Genomic DNA, 18,697 nt, shown 5'->3' with positions numbered 1-18,697 from the left:
TGGCCAGAGCAGCTAGAGAGTGCAGTGCTGCATCAAACAGTACATCTAGTAGGTGGGCAAGTGGGATAAGCATAATGGTGCCCCTCCCCAAACTAGTGAGGCAAACCAGGCACAACTGTGCTTCCAATATGCATATATGGGAAAGGCAGGGGAAGTGAATGGGGCACTAGGATCTCAGAGTGAGGAAAGCTGGCCACAGGAGAGCTGACACTGCAGCCGCCTGTGGAGGTAAGACTTCCCTTCCCATCATCCATGCTGCTGCACCCCTTGTCCCCTCCAACCAAAGTCTACTGTGGTTGACATACCCTTGCCATCCCTCCCCACCCCGTCATTGAGCAGAGCCAGCTGCTCAATGAGTTTCGTAGATCACTGACTGGTAATGGTGGCTGCTTTACTCCCCAAGATATGGATAGCAACAAATGGATGCTTTAGGTCATGGCAAGAATCTGCTTTGGGCCTGGGAAAATTTTGTTGTTTTAACTAAAAATATTCCTTTTTAACTGAGACAATAGAACCATGTCATGCACCTGCAGTGCATGAACTGTTTTGCTAACCTAAATAAAGTGGGTCCAACATATTTCTTCGGTGTTACTCAGACCACGGGCAGATGAAACAACTGTACTGCTTTGGGAGGAGAGGACTTGTTCTTTTTCAGTGGAATCCACTGTAACTGTTCTTACTGTTCATGCTATGCTGTGGTAAGTGGAAGCTGAACTGCAGAAACTTATCACTGCTTCATTCAGGGGTAAATGGTTGTTTTATTTACTGCAGGAAAGGGGTGTACAGATGAAAGAGTTGCAACAATCAGCTGATGCACTCTTACAAGCCATAAGTCCCCCAGTGGCTTTAAACCAGCATAACTGCTCATCTGTTCATGTCCCTCAGGCTCATTTCCTTGAAGTATTTGTTATGTCTTGGAAAACAATATTAGACTTGAATTCCTACTTACCCACTGGTGTACTGGGAAACTTCCTTACAGAAAGCCTCAGCAGTACGAGCCTCCTCACTGTCATCTTGTGATTGAGCAGTGGAGGATTCTGTGCAAAAAATGATTAACGCTTGCATATGCACTTCAAACTCCCCTGTCAATTTACGTACATCACTCTAGTTTCAAATGTATATGTACAAGCCACAAAAATGTTTACATTTCATTATATTGAAATATTTCCTTTCCCCCACCTAATCCAACAAACATCCTCCCCATGAAACTGCATAATGTAAGAGGAATTATAAGTGGTCACTCTCATACTCATTTTTTAGCTGCTTCCCTTCCTTTATCTTTTGACATTATTTTTCTACATTAGCACCCATACAAGATTTAATGTTTTCTTTGGTTACACTGTAATGACACTGAACAAAGGAGGTGGGAGTTGGCAAATCTGTGGAATGGTGGCTTAAGGCTACTGGTCTGTACTGTTCCATAGTGTGATTAATAGTAAAATACAGAATAAATGGAACCCCAACTTTATCAGATTACTGAGTACCGTCATTCCCCCCTCTATATTTACAGACCTCCACAACACTCAAAAGCTGGTGTCCCTAAATCCATCTATCACTTGATCTTCAACACCATGAGAAGTATTTGTCAAAGATTTGTATTTTCTCTCACAAAGAGTAGATGTGGAACACTACCAATCTAGTATTGTAGCCTCAGTCAATTATTGGTATGCTATGGGCTGCTTTGTTTCATGAGAACAAAGGCACAGAAACAATGCATAAACATAGCTCTAAAAGTAATCATACTGCTATTTTAATTTTTGTTAGGAAACAATTATTAACATTACACAACATAATATATAATTAACATTACACATTTCTTATGGTAAAGCTAGTACATGTGGAAAGCACTCTTCTACTAAAAATGTCTGTAATTGATTTTGTAAAACCTAGACAAAATACCTGAGAAATCCAAAACTGGATGTATTCTTACCTATTGTTGAGGTGAGAATGATTTGTGTTATGTGTGCCATGGTGACCAAATGGAAGAGGTAAAGGTGGTTATAGGAAGAGCTAATAGATGAAGGTTGCAAATCTACAGCATTCTCCCAATATAAAGATGGGAATGCTAACACAGATCCTACCTATAGCAAAAGAGACAAAAAGCAAAAATATTGGCAATCAAATTCTGAAGTCCTTCCTAGGATAACATTACAAAATACATAGTCATGCCACATATAAATAGTGAAGTGTAGATGATTGTATCTAAGACCATGTTTTCAGTGCAATTAGTTTGGTTATCTTTTTAGCTCTGTCACAAGTTTACAAAGTCTGCACAATAGGTGACACCAAAATTACTACTACTATTATTACTATGTGTTATTATAGCATCTGAGCACCCCAATCATGGACCAGAACTTTATTTTGCTAGGTGCTGTTCAAACATGAAATAAAAAGAAGGTCCTTGTCTCAAAAGATAAGAATACACATGCGCGCACACATGTATGAAGACACAGAGAGTTGGGGTACAAGAAGGAAACTATGTGAATAGTGGTCAGTGGGATAGGCACTAGTTCTAGCCTACAAGAAGTTTAACTTACATATTTTTGTAAACATCATGGTAAGGAAGGGTTTTGAGAGAGGATTTGAAGGAAGCTGATGAGGTAGTTTTATGGATGTTTACAGGGAATTCCTTACATGCATGGAAGCAACATGGAAGAACACATCAAAAGGTGTGCAAATTTGACAGGCATATGTAGAAGTTATATTACAGAAGTTAAGAGGAGAATTAAATGAGGATGGAACCAAAGAAAGAAGAGAGGATAAGAGTTCAAGAATATTTTATATTGTGACAAAGGTGCTGACAGGTCAAGCAGAAAGAGAATAGAGTATTTGTTCTGATATGTAGGTAAAGAATAATTATTAGGGTCTTCGGGGAGTGACTTCAAGTGGTGCCCATGGAGATGAGCTAGATCAGGTGTTGTCAAGGATGAAACTGGAAGAAAGGAACTCAAGGATAGCTAGTATTAATAAAACACTGAAGAAATTTAGAGATGAAAAGGAGAAAGGGTGGCAGCTGGGGAGGCAAGATTTTTTAAATGATAGAAGAGACTAAAGAATGCCTGTATGGTGAAGGGAAGAGCCAACGGAAAGAAGAAATTAATTAAAAGGAGATGAGCGAGAACATTACAGAAATTAAAAGATAGGGTGAGGTCACTAAGGCAAAGTGAAAGGATGAGAGGTAAAGAGCAGAGGAGAACTTCCCATGCAGTGGGGAAAAGGGAAAGAGAGGAAGGCAAGCTGAGAGAAGGTGGAAGTCACATATTTTGAAATTTTTCTTTTGAAAGAAATGGGCAAGATACCGTGCAAGAAAAGAGGAGGAAGGAGAAAGCAATAGTTTGAGGCTATCAGAGGAGGTAAAAACACATGAATAACAAAAGTGGAAGCCCGGGAAGCAAGGAAAATGGCTGAACTGATGGAGAAAGAACATCTGCGGTGAAGGAAGTCAGCTCATTCCTGGATTACTGTCCACAACCCAGGAAGATATCACAGGTTTGTTTCCAGCAGAATTCACATTAAATAGCACATCAAAAGTAAGAGGGTTAACAGCAAAAAAATAAAATGAGAAATGTGCTTACCAAAACATGAAACATATCTATATCTAGAAGAGACGGTGTGTCTTCAACTTTAAGATCTGGCAGAAGAACTACAAAAAAATAAAGATATTCATTATCCAGCCAGCTTATTGATTTTGCTCTCTTGAGTGGAAGTGCAGTGGTAGTGTGAGGGCAGTGCATCACCTGCTTCTTTTGGAGCTCTGATTAGCAACAAAAACCTACTCATTTCCATCCTACATATTCCTGTTCTCCAATGTGGAATCTAATATTAATGAGCATATCTTCAAACAGTGAAGAGAGGTGATATTATCCCTCTGGTCTTAAAGATGGAAAAATAAGACACAAGAAACTAAGGGCTAGATCCACTGGGAAGAGCCTGTTAAAAAAGGTTGAAAACCGCTAACCATGGTCCTATGTTAGAGGCCTCAGTCCCTTTACAATGTCAGAGAGAGTTACCATCCTAAGAATGAAAGGCCCAAAAGGTTAAGTGACAGCTGAAGGAGTGGATTTAAACACAGTGAACCCTGTCTAATGCAGAATTGCATTAGACAAGGTGGAAGTTCTGGTTTAAACAGAGTTCTGTCTTATAGGAGGAACAGAGGCACCCACTCCCCTGGCTCCCTAACAGCCTGCCCAGCATTTAGTGGTCAAGAAATGTTGCCCCATGCCTGGTCCTGCTGATCAGCAGGACAGAGCAGGTGGTGCTGCCAGGGTGGCAGGACCAGCAGAGATGCCAATACTCCACCCTAGGGTTCAGGCTGCAGGCCAGGGTCCCCCTGAGCTGCTGTCCATGCTGCTAAATCATAGGCTTATGCTCATGCTCCAATAGCCTGGGTAAGAAGCCCTGCCCAAGCGGCATGAACCCCAACAAAAGCCAATGTTTTGGCCCCAGAATGCCTGGCAACAGCCACAGTTCCTGCAAGCTGGGCAGCTGTGCTTGCTGCCCCTCGCTCCAGAGGATGTCCAGAGACAGGGTAGCAAGGGTGACAATGCTCCCTGCAAGCAGTGGCAGGGGCTAACATGGGGTTGGCACCTCTTAACTCCTACTCTCACTTATAGGGAGCTCCTTCATCCTTGCCTCCTTGCAAGCGGCCATGGTGGGAGCTGCTTGTAGACTTCCCTGTCCCCACTGCTGCTTGCAAGCAGAGAAGCAATAGGGACAGAAAAGCACCGGCAAGCAGGGGCAGCTTGCAGGCTGTCCTGTCCTGCCTGCTGCCAGGCAGTTTAAAGGGAATGATGGCAGCCCCAAAAATCAGGAAATGGTTCTCGAGTCCCAGTGCCGCTATATCACCCTTTAAATTGCCAAGCATGTGAGCAGCCCAGGACTGGGAAGCAACTCCCTTGTTCTGGAGCTGCATGTGCACCCTTTTAAAGCTCACAGTGAGGCTGTGCACAGCCTAAGGGCTGGGTGGCGATTTCTCCATCTTGGGGCTGTCTGTGCGCTGGGAAGTTTAAAAGGTGGGTAGGTACCCCAGGCCCAGGGACAGCAAGGATTGACAGCACAATCTCTCTGTAAAGGGACCTGTCAAAGCTAGAAACCTGCCAAATTTCCTCCAGTTTTCATATTAGTGTCTGGTTTATACAGACTAAATATACTTAATTCCATTCCCCATTTTTTACCTTGCACAGATTTCCAGCTTGACACATTCCACCTGAGACAGATTTTTACTGTATTTTAATATTGCATCTAGACACCTACAGGGCGACAATAGGAAAGAGCTTAGGGGCTATCTGCTATTCCACTGTGTGCATCTAAGTAGCATGTACACAGCTGTGTAACTGCATTTTTTGGCACAGGTTGCAATTTAGGTCTGTGTGCAAGCCTATGTATGCCTAGTGAGCCTGCTCAGCATGGCTGTACCCCAGCTGGGCACCTACACAGTAAAACAGAACAGCCTAGGCTAGATAAGGTTAGATGAGCTTAGATTTGGCTAGATAAACTCCAAAATTTTAGTCTCAGAAAAGCTATAACTGGCAGGTGTTAGATACCAGAGAAGAGGCCCTCTTACCTTTTAGCCCAATATCCAGTCCTTTGAACACTTGCTCAGGGAATGGCAAGATACGGTTTTTAGGGGCCTCTTGTCTAGACATTGTTGTGAACATGCAAAGCATTCTGACCACCAGCCTATGGGCTAGGTATAATGCACACCAATGGTACTCAACCTCTGGTCCACAAGGGTCTTCATGAGTCCAGAAACATGGGAGCGGAGGCAGCAGTAATTGCCACTCCCCTGCTGCCAAAGTTCTAGATCCTTGGGAAGCCCTGTGAACCAGATGTGTGCTAGATCACAAGTCCATGGTGCAATCAATGAATAGGGTCACTTGCAGGTGGATCCGGTGCACGGGGTTGGGCTGGTATATAAGATCATACTCATGGATCGGCTCCAGCACCACTGACCCAGGCTCTTCTCCAGTCCTCACCTTGAACCTTGCATTTACTGTGTATGAACTAAAATTGGTAACAGCACTAGGGAAGTTTCTGCATCACTGGGAATAGGGGCCCAAGTTAGAATTCAGGATACCTGAAGGATCCCTTTCCTACCAGAGCAGTATTTTATCTCACTGAGCCAAACATTCTTTGGCTAGTTATCTTCCTTGTTGCCTCATATAACTCCTTTTCTTGGCTGCCCAGAGGGCAAGTTTCAAAGGGAGGGCTGAAGAGGGGTCTGGGTAATGCTTAGCTGTGGCCTGGTGGTTACAGCATTATGCTGGGAAACGGGAGACACAACAGGTTCAAACAACTACAGGGTGAAAGGGGCCTAGAACCCTAGTCTCCTGCCCTCTGAGCATGTGCCCTAACCACTAAAACTTTGGGGGTAAAAAGGCCCTAACTCCTCTCCCTCCTCTGTTTTACTTCTGGTCGACATAGGCACAGAGCAATTCTATTTCACTACTAAGAGACCAGAATCCCAAATTGTACCTAAGTGCCAAAAGTGGCAGTTATATGGCTGTGTACATATGATTAGCGCAAAAGATGGAATTTAACCCTAGATGTGCAAGTCTTTATGTGGATCTAGTTCTAAATAATTTGCTTAAACAGGAAATCTGTAGCAAGGTACCAAACCCAGGTTTCAGAGTTCTCAGTTGAAATACTAATCATTAGACCATCCTTCTCTTCCATACTGTACTACTGACGTGGCATTGTCTAATACAGGGGTGGGCAGGATGCAGCCCGCCAGGCCTTTCTATCCGGCCTGCGGGGCCCCTAAAAAATTCAGAAAATTAATCTGCCATGAGCTGCCTGTCATGCAGCCCTTGATGGCTTGCCGAAACTCAGTAAGCAGCCCTCTGCCCAAAATAATTGCCTGCCCCTGTTCTAATAAAAGCTTTGAAAAACAGCTCTGCAGTGGTTTAAGTGACTGGACAGAAGGCAGTGGGAGAAAAAGGAAATAAAAGATTGTGTTACCTGCTAGGAGACGAACCAGATGTTTCTGAATCAAGCTTTGTGGTGCTGTAGTCCTCTGAGCAGCTGCAAACTGCACTAATGCTTTAAGGCCACTGTGCTAGAAGGCCAAAAAAAAAAAAAAAAAGAGTAACAGGAAAAGGAAAAAAGAGACAATCAGTGAAACAGGGTAGTGCCAGAATGCTTCTCTATCCCCTCATCCAGGAAAATGAAGTAAGAATCACTTTGTAATAACATGAATGCAGTCTGTCAGACTCATCCTTATATCACTAACCTAATTAAAAGTTCTTTCAAAGGTATCTTTTGGTAGAAAACCCCCTCATGCCACCAGTAGCAGTGATCAAGCATTTTTTTAATTTATTGCACCTTGGATTATCCATACCTGTCTGTTTTGTAGTGCTCCTAATAGAGGTTTGCCCTCATCTTCTAGAAGATTCTCTTAAAATTAAACAGAGAAAGTAAATTTTTACTTATATGCTCTTAAAGCAACTAAAATAGTTTGCATGTTTAATCTTCACATATTCACTTGCTTTAGTCTAAGATCAACCTGTTGCACTTACAGGGTTGCTTTTTAAAAGTGTAGCTTTACTCTGACAAGTGACTTTGGAAAGTTGCTAATGCAAAGTTATACTATTCCCACATAAATATACTCGTAAAAAAAGATTGTTTAAGTAGTTTCCAGATCTTGCTCATTTAGCCTGGACTCTGAGGAACAAATATGCTGTCTTTCTATTTTGTGTCCCTTCAGATCAGGTGATACATGAAAATCAGTAGTTCTCAGCCATTTTAGATTCAAGAGGTGCATATAGACATGCTCCAATGCATTCTAATTAGAATGCTGTAGCATAGCCTCATTGTCATATGTATTAAGCCTGTGTTTCAAAATGGCTGTGGAGGCACTTTAATTAAACCATGTCAAATGAGCTTTAGTTAAAACACCCCTATGGCCATTTTGAAACACTGGGGTGGGGGCTTAATACACGTGATGGTGAACTGTTCTAATTAAAGCAGCTGTCCAGGAACCACTCTAATTATAACAGGTCTCTCCCCCCCACCCCGTACCTCGGAGCATGTATATAGGCAGCCAAGGATTTTAAGACTTGTAACTTCCCTGAAATTGGTGGCACTCCAGTTGAGAACTGCTGTTCTAACATCTCAGCTTACCTACTTTTATCTCCAGGCTGTCACACCAGCACCACCAGGTGGAACTGCCCCCTGGTTTTCAGGAGGCACTTGTGAAGCCCAATCAGGAGGCAGCTGTAGCAGAAGCAGGCACTCTTGCCTTCATTAGGGAAGAAGTGTACAGGGCTGTTTCACCTGGTAGTGGCAGCAACATCATCACGAGTAGGAACTGCTGTATTAAATTATGCCCGTGCAATGCCACAGTGGTACCTGTGCCACCACCTTGCATTAATAGATTGCAGAGGCATATAACTAATAATTATTACAAATACTAGTGATGATGCTAAAGATGGAAGATAATCCAGCCACTTGCATCCCAAATGTGCTGGTTTTGCAGGACTAATGGAAAGAAAATAAATAAAAGAAAAAAGCCTTCCCCTGACCTCATTTTTGGTCACTTGGGCATCTGAATATCAATGAGGTGCTATTTTTGCACAGTTACTTTTCAGAAGTGACCAAAAATATTTTTAAATCTTTGGATTGAAGTCTGGACATAATCTGGATTATTTTAAAATATAAAGCATTGTATTTAAATCCTGTAATGTATGTAGGTCATCTTTATAGCCAACAAATGAGAAGCAAAAAGAAGAAATCACATACATGTTATGACCAGATTAAAAAATAGCAGGCATTCCTAGCAACATCCCCCCCCCCACAAAAAAACAAAATGAAAAACTAAACAAACAATGCCCCCCCAATGATTTTCTCTTACAGCAGGATGGAAAACTGCCACAGTTTTCCTGTGATCTGCAGCTGTTTTCTTTCATCCTGAGTACACAATAATCTTGAGGGAATTATAAAGACAAAAGGAACTTCAGAGAGATTTTATTATTTTTCCCCCTAAAAGAAATGCTCTAGTTCAGTGGTGCCAACGATACTGTCCCCATCATCTGCCCCTTGGTGCTGCCCCTGAGTCTGTATTGACCAACACCATACATATCCTGGAATGGCTGGGGCAGGTGTTGTGTGGGGCACAGATCCCAGAGGCTGGAATGAGTGCCACATGTCATGAAGTCTTAAGCATCGCATTTAGTGTGGGTCAGAATAGCTGGAGCTGGCATTACAGGTGCTGGATTTGGCAGTTAGGGGGGATGAGGAAGAGGTCTGTGGAATTCAACCAGCCCACAGACCTGGGCCAAACGAGTACGACGTCCCTGTTCTAGTTCAAACAAACTTTCATCAGGGAAGTGCTATGATAAGCATATAACAACAATTTCAGACTAAAGAATCACAGTAGCCCTCCATCTGGCCTTATAATTTATGAAATTCATACACTGTTTTGCCTGAACTTCCTTTCACTTTACTTATTTCTGCTCTATAAACCTGGTCTTCTATTCACATCTGTAATCAACTGCTGTGGCATTCTATATGCAAGTAACGTGTCCCACTTCAGGGAGAGATCACTCCTTGTGTCTTCCTTTAGCAGTACTGGTACACCAGAGGTCATATCTGAATGACCTCTAATTTAAACAAACATCCCACTATTTCAAATTAACAAAAAAGGTTCAGACCCACAGGAAAGAAGAAACCCATTTGACGTTTTACCTATACACTGAATAGTAAAAGCACACGTGCTCCAAGTTGTCACAGGAATGCGAGGATCAGATTCATTGGGAGCAACCTGTAATCCAACTCTGTAAACGGTGGTAGCAAAAAGAACCAGTATCTCCTTGATACTTCTTGAGTATTTGGCTCTGCAAAAGAAAGCCAAGATAGCTTCAACCTCTGAACCAGTAACAAGTATCTGTTACTTAAAGGACAATAAACTAAGATGGTCATAAAAAAAATCAGGGGCTCTGGAGTTTTCCCTCTTCAGAGAGGGGAAACAAAGAAGACTGCACTGAGAAAAATAATCCCAGCTCATCATGGACTGCCAGCAAAGACTCCTGCACTTGAATGCTTTTCCATGATGTACATAAGATGGGCAGGTAAATGTAGGGTTCTCCACAAGTAAATGTTTTAGAACTGATTAGTGAAAGCCAACAAAATCAAGACTAAATCTGGTAAACAGCGATTTGTTTGTACACACTGCATGTTGTAGTCCATATGGGTAAACAGCACCATAATCATTTTAACTGGAGTAATGAAGAACTGAGGGAAAAAGTAGTAAAACCGTGGAAAAAACAAGCATAGCAGTTCTACTGAAAAGCATGCCTCCTTCCATCCATTCATCAAAAATTTGCAATAAGAGACAGGCAATTTTGAATTTACAATTAACATTTTAATTTTCTCTCCAAGAATGGAGCTCCTTAAAATTTATCATCTACTCTGTCCCTCTAAAATGCGATTCTGATCAGAAAAGCAATTATGCAAAAACAGCATGCTCTCAGTTAACAGATTCTTTCTTCTATACCCTCAAAGACATATCTGCTGAAATGAAATATACTTTCAGGACTTTTTATCCTGCAAGCCCTGCACAGATGACACAATTATTTGGATTTTATTCTGGCTCATGCAGTATGTTAAAAATGTTTAACTAAGTTCAAGCTGCAGAATCCTGCTACACAGAGCACAAGCAAGAACACAGTTCAACATTTAAACCAGAGTATGTCTGCAGGAGTAGCAACATTTTGGGGAAAACGTCCTTGTTTTTACTGAGTAACTGTGACATAGAATAAAAGAAAGGAACTAAATATTAATGCAACTTCTAAAGTAATTTTTCAAGGTATAACCATGGATAGCAGAGGTCAGATAAAGAATAAAGAACTGATTCTTTAATTAAGTGTGCTGTGAGGAGAAAGAGTAAAGTGGACAAGGTGGTTGTAATAGCATCCTAAGTGGAAGGAGAAGGTTAAGGCACACAGTAGAAGGATATGTCTAGGGATCACCTCTATCCCAAGGGGAAAGGCCCTTTGTTAAAAACTAGTATCACAATATACTAGACAGTTCAACTCTACTCCTCTAAGTAAATCACTAATAAATAATTTGACTTACAAAGTAATTTCAAATTATTATTACAAAGACAAGACATATAGAAGCATGTCTGACAAAACCAAGGTACAGATCCATCATTCAATATTAAAATTCATGTGGAGACACTGGAAAAGCTGGGTTTATAAGTCAGGAAGGTTCCTGGCTTTCAGTTTTGACAAACTCTTTTCTTTTGATAAAAAGAACAAAACAGGTTCCAGAGTTTTGAAACAGACTTGGATCACTTTGGAGAGTGAACACAATGAAAAATGTGGAACTCAGATTCCTATAGCCAAACAAACTATTGGCAACACTTACAAAGGCTGAATTCCAAAACTAAGGATAGAATGGAAATCCAGAGCAGCGTCCCCCTTTTGTCTACTGACTACAGCTGGAGCATTTTTAGGCTCTTCTTCTGGAAAAAAGAAATCACATTAATACAATCGATGAAGCATACACAGACTTCCTTTTATTTTAAATTGTTTTTGAAATAATCCTAAGTACAACTTAGCATTAAATCTCTTTTAACTCTCCTCCCTGAAGACCCTTCTCTTCTATATCAATAAATATGAGAATTAAAACCAATGCTTGGTTGATAAGGTGTTCATGACAGAAACAGAAAAAGGAATTTTCTTGCTACAGAAGAATTCAGGGAATGTTATAAGACTATAAATCTAACTACATCAATACTTCCTGTAATATTTGTATAGTTTGGACTTCTTAATTTGCAATTTTACTCCTTATGGCCAATTATTATGGACTCAATAGGCAAATCTGGGTTGGGTCTTTTTTCAAGTTCATGTGATTTGATTTTCCAAGTGAAACAAGGAAAGAAGTTAGTAGATGCTGGGAAATTAGATCATAGATAAAAGGAGAGCTCTGGCTTTACTCCCAAAGCAAACAGCACCAAAAGGCTAGTGGTATCCATTACGTATTACATGAAGAAGATCCAAGGGTTACTATGCCTGTTCACAAAAATCAAGGCGGTCTAGAACAGTGGTCCCCAGCTGGTCAGTCCTGATTGTCTGATCAATCAGGGAGCCCCTGACAGTTGATGTCAGTCTGTGGTGGGGCTAGCTGTGATTGGGAACAGCTGGACTGGGATTCAGAGGGTCCATGATTGGGGGCGCCCAGGACGCAGCCCAGGAGCGGTGGGACATAGAAGCAGTAGGATGTACATGGGTGGGCTGCTGCTGGGACTGGGCTGCGTGAGTGGGATGATACCCCTGCATGCCCCCTACAACCAGGTGAGCGGGACCCTGGGCAGGCAAGGCCAGGGAAGGGTTAGAGACCAAGTGGCTCATCCAGGCTCATAAGGGGGCTCCCACCACTGCTCACCCCCTTGCTGGAGGCCCACTGCAGCTCAGGGCACAAAGCCCAGTGCAGAGTGGCAGCTGTTTCACTCCATGGACAGACTGGGGGGGCATGTGCCCCCCAGGCCTCCACCAAAGTGTGTGCAGCAGCAGGAGCTCCCCCGCATGCCTGGATGAGCCGCCTAGACTCTGACCCTCCCCCAGGCCAGCTGGGGCCCCACTTGCTCCCCTGCCCCACTCTCTCCCTCACTGTGGGTCCCCTGATCTGGCCCTCTCCCACACTCCTGACTGACCTACTAGTTGGGGGGAGGGGGCACGGTAGATCCTAGATTGCCCTTTACTTGAAAAAGTGATCTTCACCATAAAAAGGCTGGAGACTACTTGTCTACAACAACAAGCATTCTGATTTCTCTCCAATACTCAGGCTTATAGACATTAGGGTCAGGATTTTAGTTCCTACATTCCTAATATGTGCATTCTTGCTCTTCAGACTTTGCTGATCTCTAGCTCCAACGTGCTGTTCAAACTTCCTATCATTTTTAGCTGCAAACTAAAATCTTGAAATGGCCATGAATTGCACAACACAACATTTTTGAGATGCACAGGTGCCAGAGTCAATAATCAGTGCACAGAGTCCCAGCTCAAACAAATAAGCACAACTTAAGAAAGTAAAAAAAATTAAAATACTACATTTACTTGAATATAAGATTATATTTTCCTCCCATCGGCATGGGGGAAAAAGCCCCTCAATTTTGCATTCACATACCAACAGCCCCCTCCTCCAATTAAATACATTGGCCATCATTAAACTGTTGCTATAAGCACCATGTGCTCAGTCATCATAACTGAAATGAAGTTAACAAAATGTAGTACATGCCTATAAAACACATGACCCATAACGGGAACTGGGGGGGGGGGAGGGAGGGAGGTTGGCCCTTAAAAAATGGGTGGGTGTTCCCCCTCCACAGGGAACTGACACTAGGCCTGGAGGTACTATAATATCACACCAGCCTGAGCAGGGCCAGAGCCAGCCCTCACACCTTCCCCTTGGTGCCAAAAATGCTTGAACTTACTAAAAAACCCACAAAGTTAAACACAATCCAGCTGCATAAGATTAAGTGTCTATTGTGCTCAGTTCCCCTCACTGCCAACTCTTAAAGTCATGGTGAGCCACTACATCAAATACATTTTGACTTCCTCCTCAGCTGTGGGATTGAAAAGTGCCTATCTTTCCCATTTCCAATGATTCCTGTTTCTTCACCAACTTTAACTGTCTGGCAGACATCACCAAAACTCTGTGTAGCTGAGAGGTTCTGCCATCCCCTGTCTCAGCCTGCTGCATGTGATTAATATGGCCCCGCCCTTCATGAAGCAGAGACAGACCAAGCAGCCCTACACCTCACCTGCATAGGAAGTTTTAGAGGGACTCAGGGCTTGCAACAGAACTTTCATTTCCAGTCATGAGAGGGGAACTAATTAGTGCACAGCTCCTTTGGGAGAGATGGGTATCTGGAGTATACATGCATACTAGGCAGTGCTGAACTGTGGGGTCACCATGGCTTGAAATGCTGTCGACTCTCCTGGAGCTCTGCCCAATGAACTATATGAGTCTTGTGGCTCTGGACTACTATCATGTAGGTTGTACTATGTATACAGTTACAAAAAGTGGGGCTCAAAAGCATGCTTATGAAGTACCTGTGATAGATAGTTAAAATGCATCAATTTTGAATGAACTAAGTCTAGAGGTACCTATGCTAGTCTGCATATATGCAAATTATTATGGGTATGTTTATTTGAAAGTCAGTGTTTTTTCTTGCTAGAAGTTAAAAGCTAAAAGGGCATGTTTGACAGTTATCCTAGCGTGAAGTTTGAAATCTGTAACAAACCTTTAGTGATGTTTGCAGTGTAGCCTGATATCCTGGCCATGACAATCTCCAACCACCTAGCTAGAGACAGAATTTGAGCTATTGCCTCTGCATCATCACTGAGAATAGAAATAAAAAAGTGATGGTTATTTGAAGGGATAAGGAAGCATTGAACTTGATCTCCTGAAACTGAAAAGCATATGGCTCTTAGCATTTGCATAGTTATGCGGTTTGCTTATTCACTTTTGAAACTTAATAAAAACTGTACATTTTAGTCAACTAAAAAAAGGAAACACTTTCTCACTGGATGCACCCAGCAAAATCAGGCCAATTACAAAATTAGAAATTGGTTCCAGCAACAGATTTTGAATATAAAGTCAGACACAGTTGAATGGGCCATCAGTAAGGTTTTAAGCAGTTTCCAAGTAGCTGAGATTATCCCAACTTGTTGCACATGCAGAAAGAAAACTAACTCTTCTAGAAACTCTAAATAGATTTTATTCTTAAAATTTAGAAATAGGCCGCCCCTGTAGTTCACCTGTTTATTTTCTGAGTCTGCAAAGGAACAATGGGAATCACAGTGTTGCAGAGAGACTTGCAGAGTGGGCAGAGGTACTCTCCATTCTCCAAGTCAAAAATCTGTTCAACATGGAGACGCTGTCGAAAGCTCAACTGTATGGCTTCAAAGTACCTATAACATTGAAAGGGAAAAAAAAAAATCAGTAAGTGGAATGGTTTCTAGTGCAACACAGAATCAAGTACACAAACAACAAAATCTGATATTCAGCATACATATTTATGCCAGTCAAACTTCTTTTCCACTATCCCCCTGACGTATAGACAAACACCAAAATAAAGTTAAAACCTCAAGTATATATGTGAATCAAGTAATTACAGAGCTTTCTACATGCAAAAATGGTGAAGAGCCTCCTTGCTTTTAACATCCATATGGTGCTTTGCAAAACACATTGACAGTCCAACAATCATTAAATTACCTCACCCGTATTTTTAAATAGATGGTACACCATACCTTGCATCGCTCTCTCTTTCCCTCTGTCGCACACAGTCATTCCAAATTATGGATAAAAAATTTCCCCATAGCATTCCATTCTAATCTTATTAATAAAAGCCAATAGTAGCATTTCATGGATTAGAGCCATAAAATGTTTGTTTCTGGTGAGGATGCAGTCTCACCGTTAGATGTTAAAATAATAGGTTTGTTATTGTTGAAATGAAGTGCATAATTTATGTTTAAGAAAACATACTAGAATAATTCAGCCTCATGAATATGCATCTGTAAAGTAAATTTTAGTAAGTAAATAAAAAAATACAGGGAAGCCTGCCAGGTATGCAATCAAGGAACAGATGGTATTATTTACTTAAGTAAGCTAGTTTTTTATAGGAAGGGAGAACAAATGACTTTTTAATATATAAAGGTCTAATCTGAACTGGACTATTAATATAAAGGTTACATTGTAAATTTGCCTTATATAAGCAAGTCTTCAGATTTCACTCATGGTCTCAATGGGACTGACAACTCCACTAGGAAAAAAAAAATCTTAGAACCAGAAAAAACAACAACAATTATACACTAAAAGTCAAACTACTACTATAGCATATTTTAATTTTATTACAAAAATATTTTTGTCATGATTTGTTTGCACAGTATATATAGAGGTGATTGCAAATAACTAAAAAACCCCTTAGTCTTGTATATCATTTGTGTGTGTGTGTGTGTGTTTGGGGTGTCATGTGGGGCGGCTGTATGGTGCGGGGGTGTGGCTGCATGTGTGGAGAGGCAATAGGGTATGTTGGGAGTATGTATATGTGGGGTATGGTGTTTGTGGGGTGTGAGGGAGGGTGGAATACCTCCGCCCCTGACTTCTTTGGCACAGCAGCAGCAGGCAGGGATGCTCATGCCCAGTGCAGGCACTGGTGCCTGGCGGCATGTGGCTCTAGCCAGCACTGCACATCGCGGTGAGGATCACAGCCCAGCTGGGATGCCTTTATCACTGGTGCTTCCCTTGCACTCGCATGCTACAGGAGGGAAACTCCATGAGTTGGAGCCAGCTGCCTGCCACTGCTTCTTGCTGCACAGGTCTTGAGACTCCATGGGGAGGCAGAGGCCTCCAACTTCCCATGGAGTCCCGAGACTTACATGGCACATGGCAGGAAGTGGCGGCAGGCAGCCAGTTCCAGTGTGTGGAGCTTCCCTCCCGTGAAGCGCGAGTGTGGGTGCTACACATGTGTGGCAGGGAGCACCAGTGATGGCGAAGTGACCTGGCGGAGCTGTGCCCCTCACCACAATGTGCAGTGCTGGCCAGAGCTGCGCTAACACCTGCACAGAGCACAAATGTCCTGAGCACCCCCCCCCGCCCCACTCCTGCTGTTGCCACTGCCACCTGCAGAAGATATGAGCCCTGTGGCCAGTGGAGGGGGGCACACCTCCCCCACACCCATACCCTGCCCCACCTGAGCTCCTCATTGCTGCCACTCCCACCACTTCCCTACCTGTGGCCTGGAGCCAGGGAAGCCAAGCAGATCCCCCAACAGCTGCAGCAGAGGCAGCAGCAGGCCCACCCAGAAGCTGTGTGCTAGCTGGGCCAGGCCTCTCTGCCTACAAGGGTAGAAGCGAGAAGCAATAGGGTATGTTGGTGGGGTGCATATAAGTGGCCACCTTATAGTTTCATAGTTGGTAGGGTCAGAAGGGACATGAGCAGATCATCAAGTCCAACCCCCTGCCATGGGCAGGAAAAATGCTAGGGTCAAACGACCCTGGCTAGGTGTCTATCTAGCTTCCTTTTGAAGAGCCCCAGGGTAGGAGTGAACACCACTTCCCTTGGAAGTTGGTTCCAGATCCTAGCCACCCTGACCGCGAAGTAGTGCATCCTGATATCTAGCGTGAATCTACTCTCTGTCAACTTACGGCTGTTATTCCTCGTTACTCCCAGTAGTGCTCAGGGGAACAGGGATTCTCGCACTGCCAGCTGGTCTCCCTTGGCCAGTTTATAGGCAGCCACTGGTTCCCCCTCAGTCTTCTCTTGTGGAGGCTGAACAGGTCTCATAGCCTCTCCTCGTAGGGCCTGCCCTGCTGCCCCCTGATCATGCAGGTGGCCCTCCTCCGAACCCTCTCCATGTTGTCCACATCCCTCCTGAAGTGCAGTGACCAGAACTGGACACAGTACTCCAACTGCGGCCTGACCAATGTCGCATAGAGGGGGAGGATCACCTCCTTGGACCTGCTCGTGATGCTTCTGTGGATGCATGACAAGGTGCGGTTGGCCTTCCTGACCGTGTCCCCACACTGGCAGCCATTGTTCATCAATGATGACTCCAAGATCCTTTTCTGCCTCTGTGCTGATGAGAAGGGAGTTCCCCAGCCTGTAGCTATGCTGCTGATTCTTTCTTTCTCCCTAGGTGCAGTACCCTGCACTTGTCAGTATTGAATCCCATCTTATTCTCCTCCGCCCACCCCTGTAACCTGTCCAGATCCAATTGCAGCCTGTCCCTCCCTTCAAGCCTGCCCATTTCTCCCCACATCTTAGTGTCATCTGCATATTGAACAAGGTGTTTTTTACCCCATTGTCCAAGTAGCTAGTAAAGAAATTGAACGGTGCAGGCCAAAGGACTGAGCCCTGGAGGACCGCACTGCCCACATCCCTCCAGGTCAAAAATGACCCGTCCACCACCACTCTCTGGGTGCGGCCCTCCAGCCAACTGGCGACCCATCTGACTGTGTAGGCATAAACAGCCCAATCTCTTAATTTTTTAACGAGAATGTGGTGAGAGACAGTGTCGAAGGCCTTCCTAAAGTCCAGAAAGACTACGTCTACCATGACACCTGGATCCAACGATTGTGTGACCTGGTTGTAGAAGGCCACCAGGTTGGTCTGACAGGACCTGCCTTTAATGAACCTGTGTTGGTTGCCCCTAAGCATACACTCCCCTGCTTGCCCTTCACAGATGTGCACCTGGATAACTTTCTCAAAGAGCTTACCCAGGACCAAGGTAAGACTAACAGGCCTATAATTTCCTGGGTCCTCCTTCCTCCCTTTTTTGAAAATGGGGACCACGTTGGCCATTTTCCAATACTCTGGCACCTTGCCAGAGCACCACAAGTGTTCGTAAAGCTGTGCCGGGGTCCCGCAATGACCTCTGCTAATTCCCTCAGCACTCTGGGGTGGAGATGGTCAAGACCTGCTGATTTGAACACATCCAGTCCCACCAGAAGTTCTCTGACTAGATCCTGTCTGACCCTGGGCCTGGCTGCGCCTCCCCTGGGACCACTGGGGATCCCGGTGGGGGTGGGGATGACCTGGTCCCTGCTCAGAAAAATGGAGGCAAAGAAATTGTTACATAGGTTAGCTTTGTCACCTGGTGAGACCACCAGATTTCCAGGCATGTCCTGCAGAGGTCCCACATTACCCGGAACCTTCTTTTTACCCTCTATGTATTTAAGAAAGGATTTCT

At 43.6% G+C, this 18,697-nt stretch overlaps 1 protein-coding gene across 5 annotated transcripts in view; it reads right to left on the bottom strand.

The window, feature by feature from the left end:
- The window catches only part of UBR1 (ubiquitin protein ligase E3 component n-recognin 1), a 126,712-nt gene that overhangs the window by 21,043 nt on the left and 86,972 nt on the right, over positions 1-18,697 (bottom strand). For 3 of the 5 annotated variants that reach the window (XM_090033319.1, XM_090033316.1, XM_090033317.1), the window contains exons 32-40: positions 14,766-14,918; positions 14,249-14,346; positions 11,368-11,464; positions 9,685-9,833; positions 7,340-7,395; positions 6,961-7,057; positions 3,576-3,643; positions 1,931-2,081; positions 950-1,037 (exon numbers count right to left, since the gene is read on the bottom strand). In XM_090033319.1, the coding sequence (XP_089889445.1) occupies positions 950-1,037; positions 1,931-2,081; positions 3,576-3,643; positions 6,961-7,057; positions 7,340-7,395; positions 9,685-9,833; positions 11,368-11,464; positions 14,249-14,346; positions 14,766-14,918 (957 nt within the window). The remainder of the gene's footprint in view (positions 1-949; positions 1,038-1,930; positions 2,082-3,575; positions 3,644-6,960; positions 7,058-7,339; positions 7,396-9,684; positions 9,834-11,367; positions 11,465-14,248; positions 14,347-14,765; positions 14,919-18,697) is intronic. The other 2 variants (XM_090033318.1, XM_090033320.1) reach the window with 1 other exon arrangement.

The sequence above is a fragment of the Crocodylus siamensis genome, chromosome 2 (assembly GCF_052110815.1).
Source record: "Crocodylus siamensis isolate JL-2025a chromosome 2, ASM5211081v1, whole genome shotgun sequence".
Classification (NCBI taxonomy): domain Eukaryota; kingdom Metazoa; phylum Chordata; order Crocodylia; family Crocodylidae; genus Crocodylus; species Crocodylus siamensis.
This window is presented reverse-complemented; position numbering and strand designations above follow the sequence as displayed.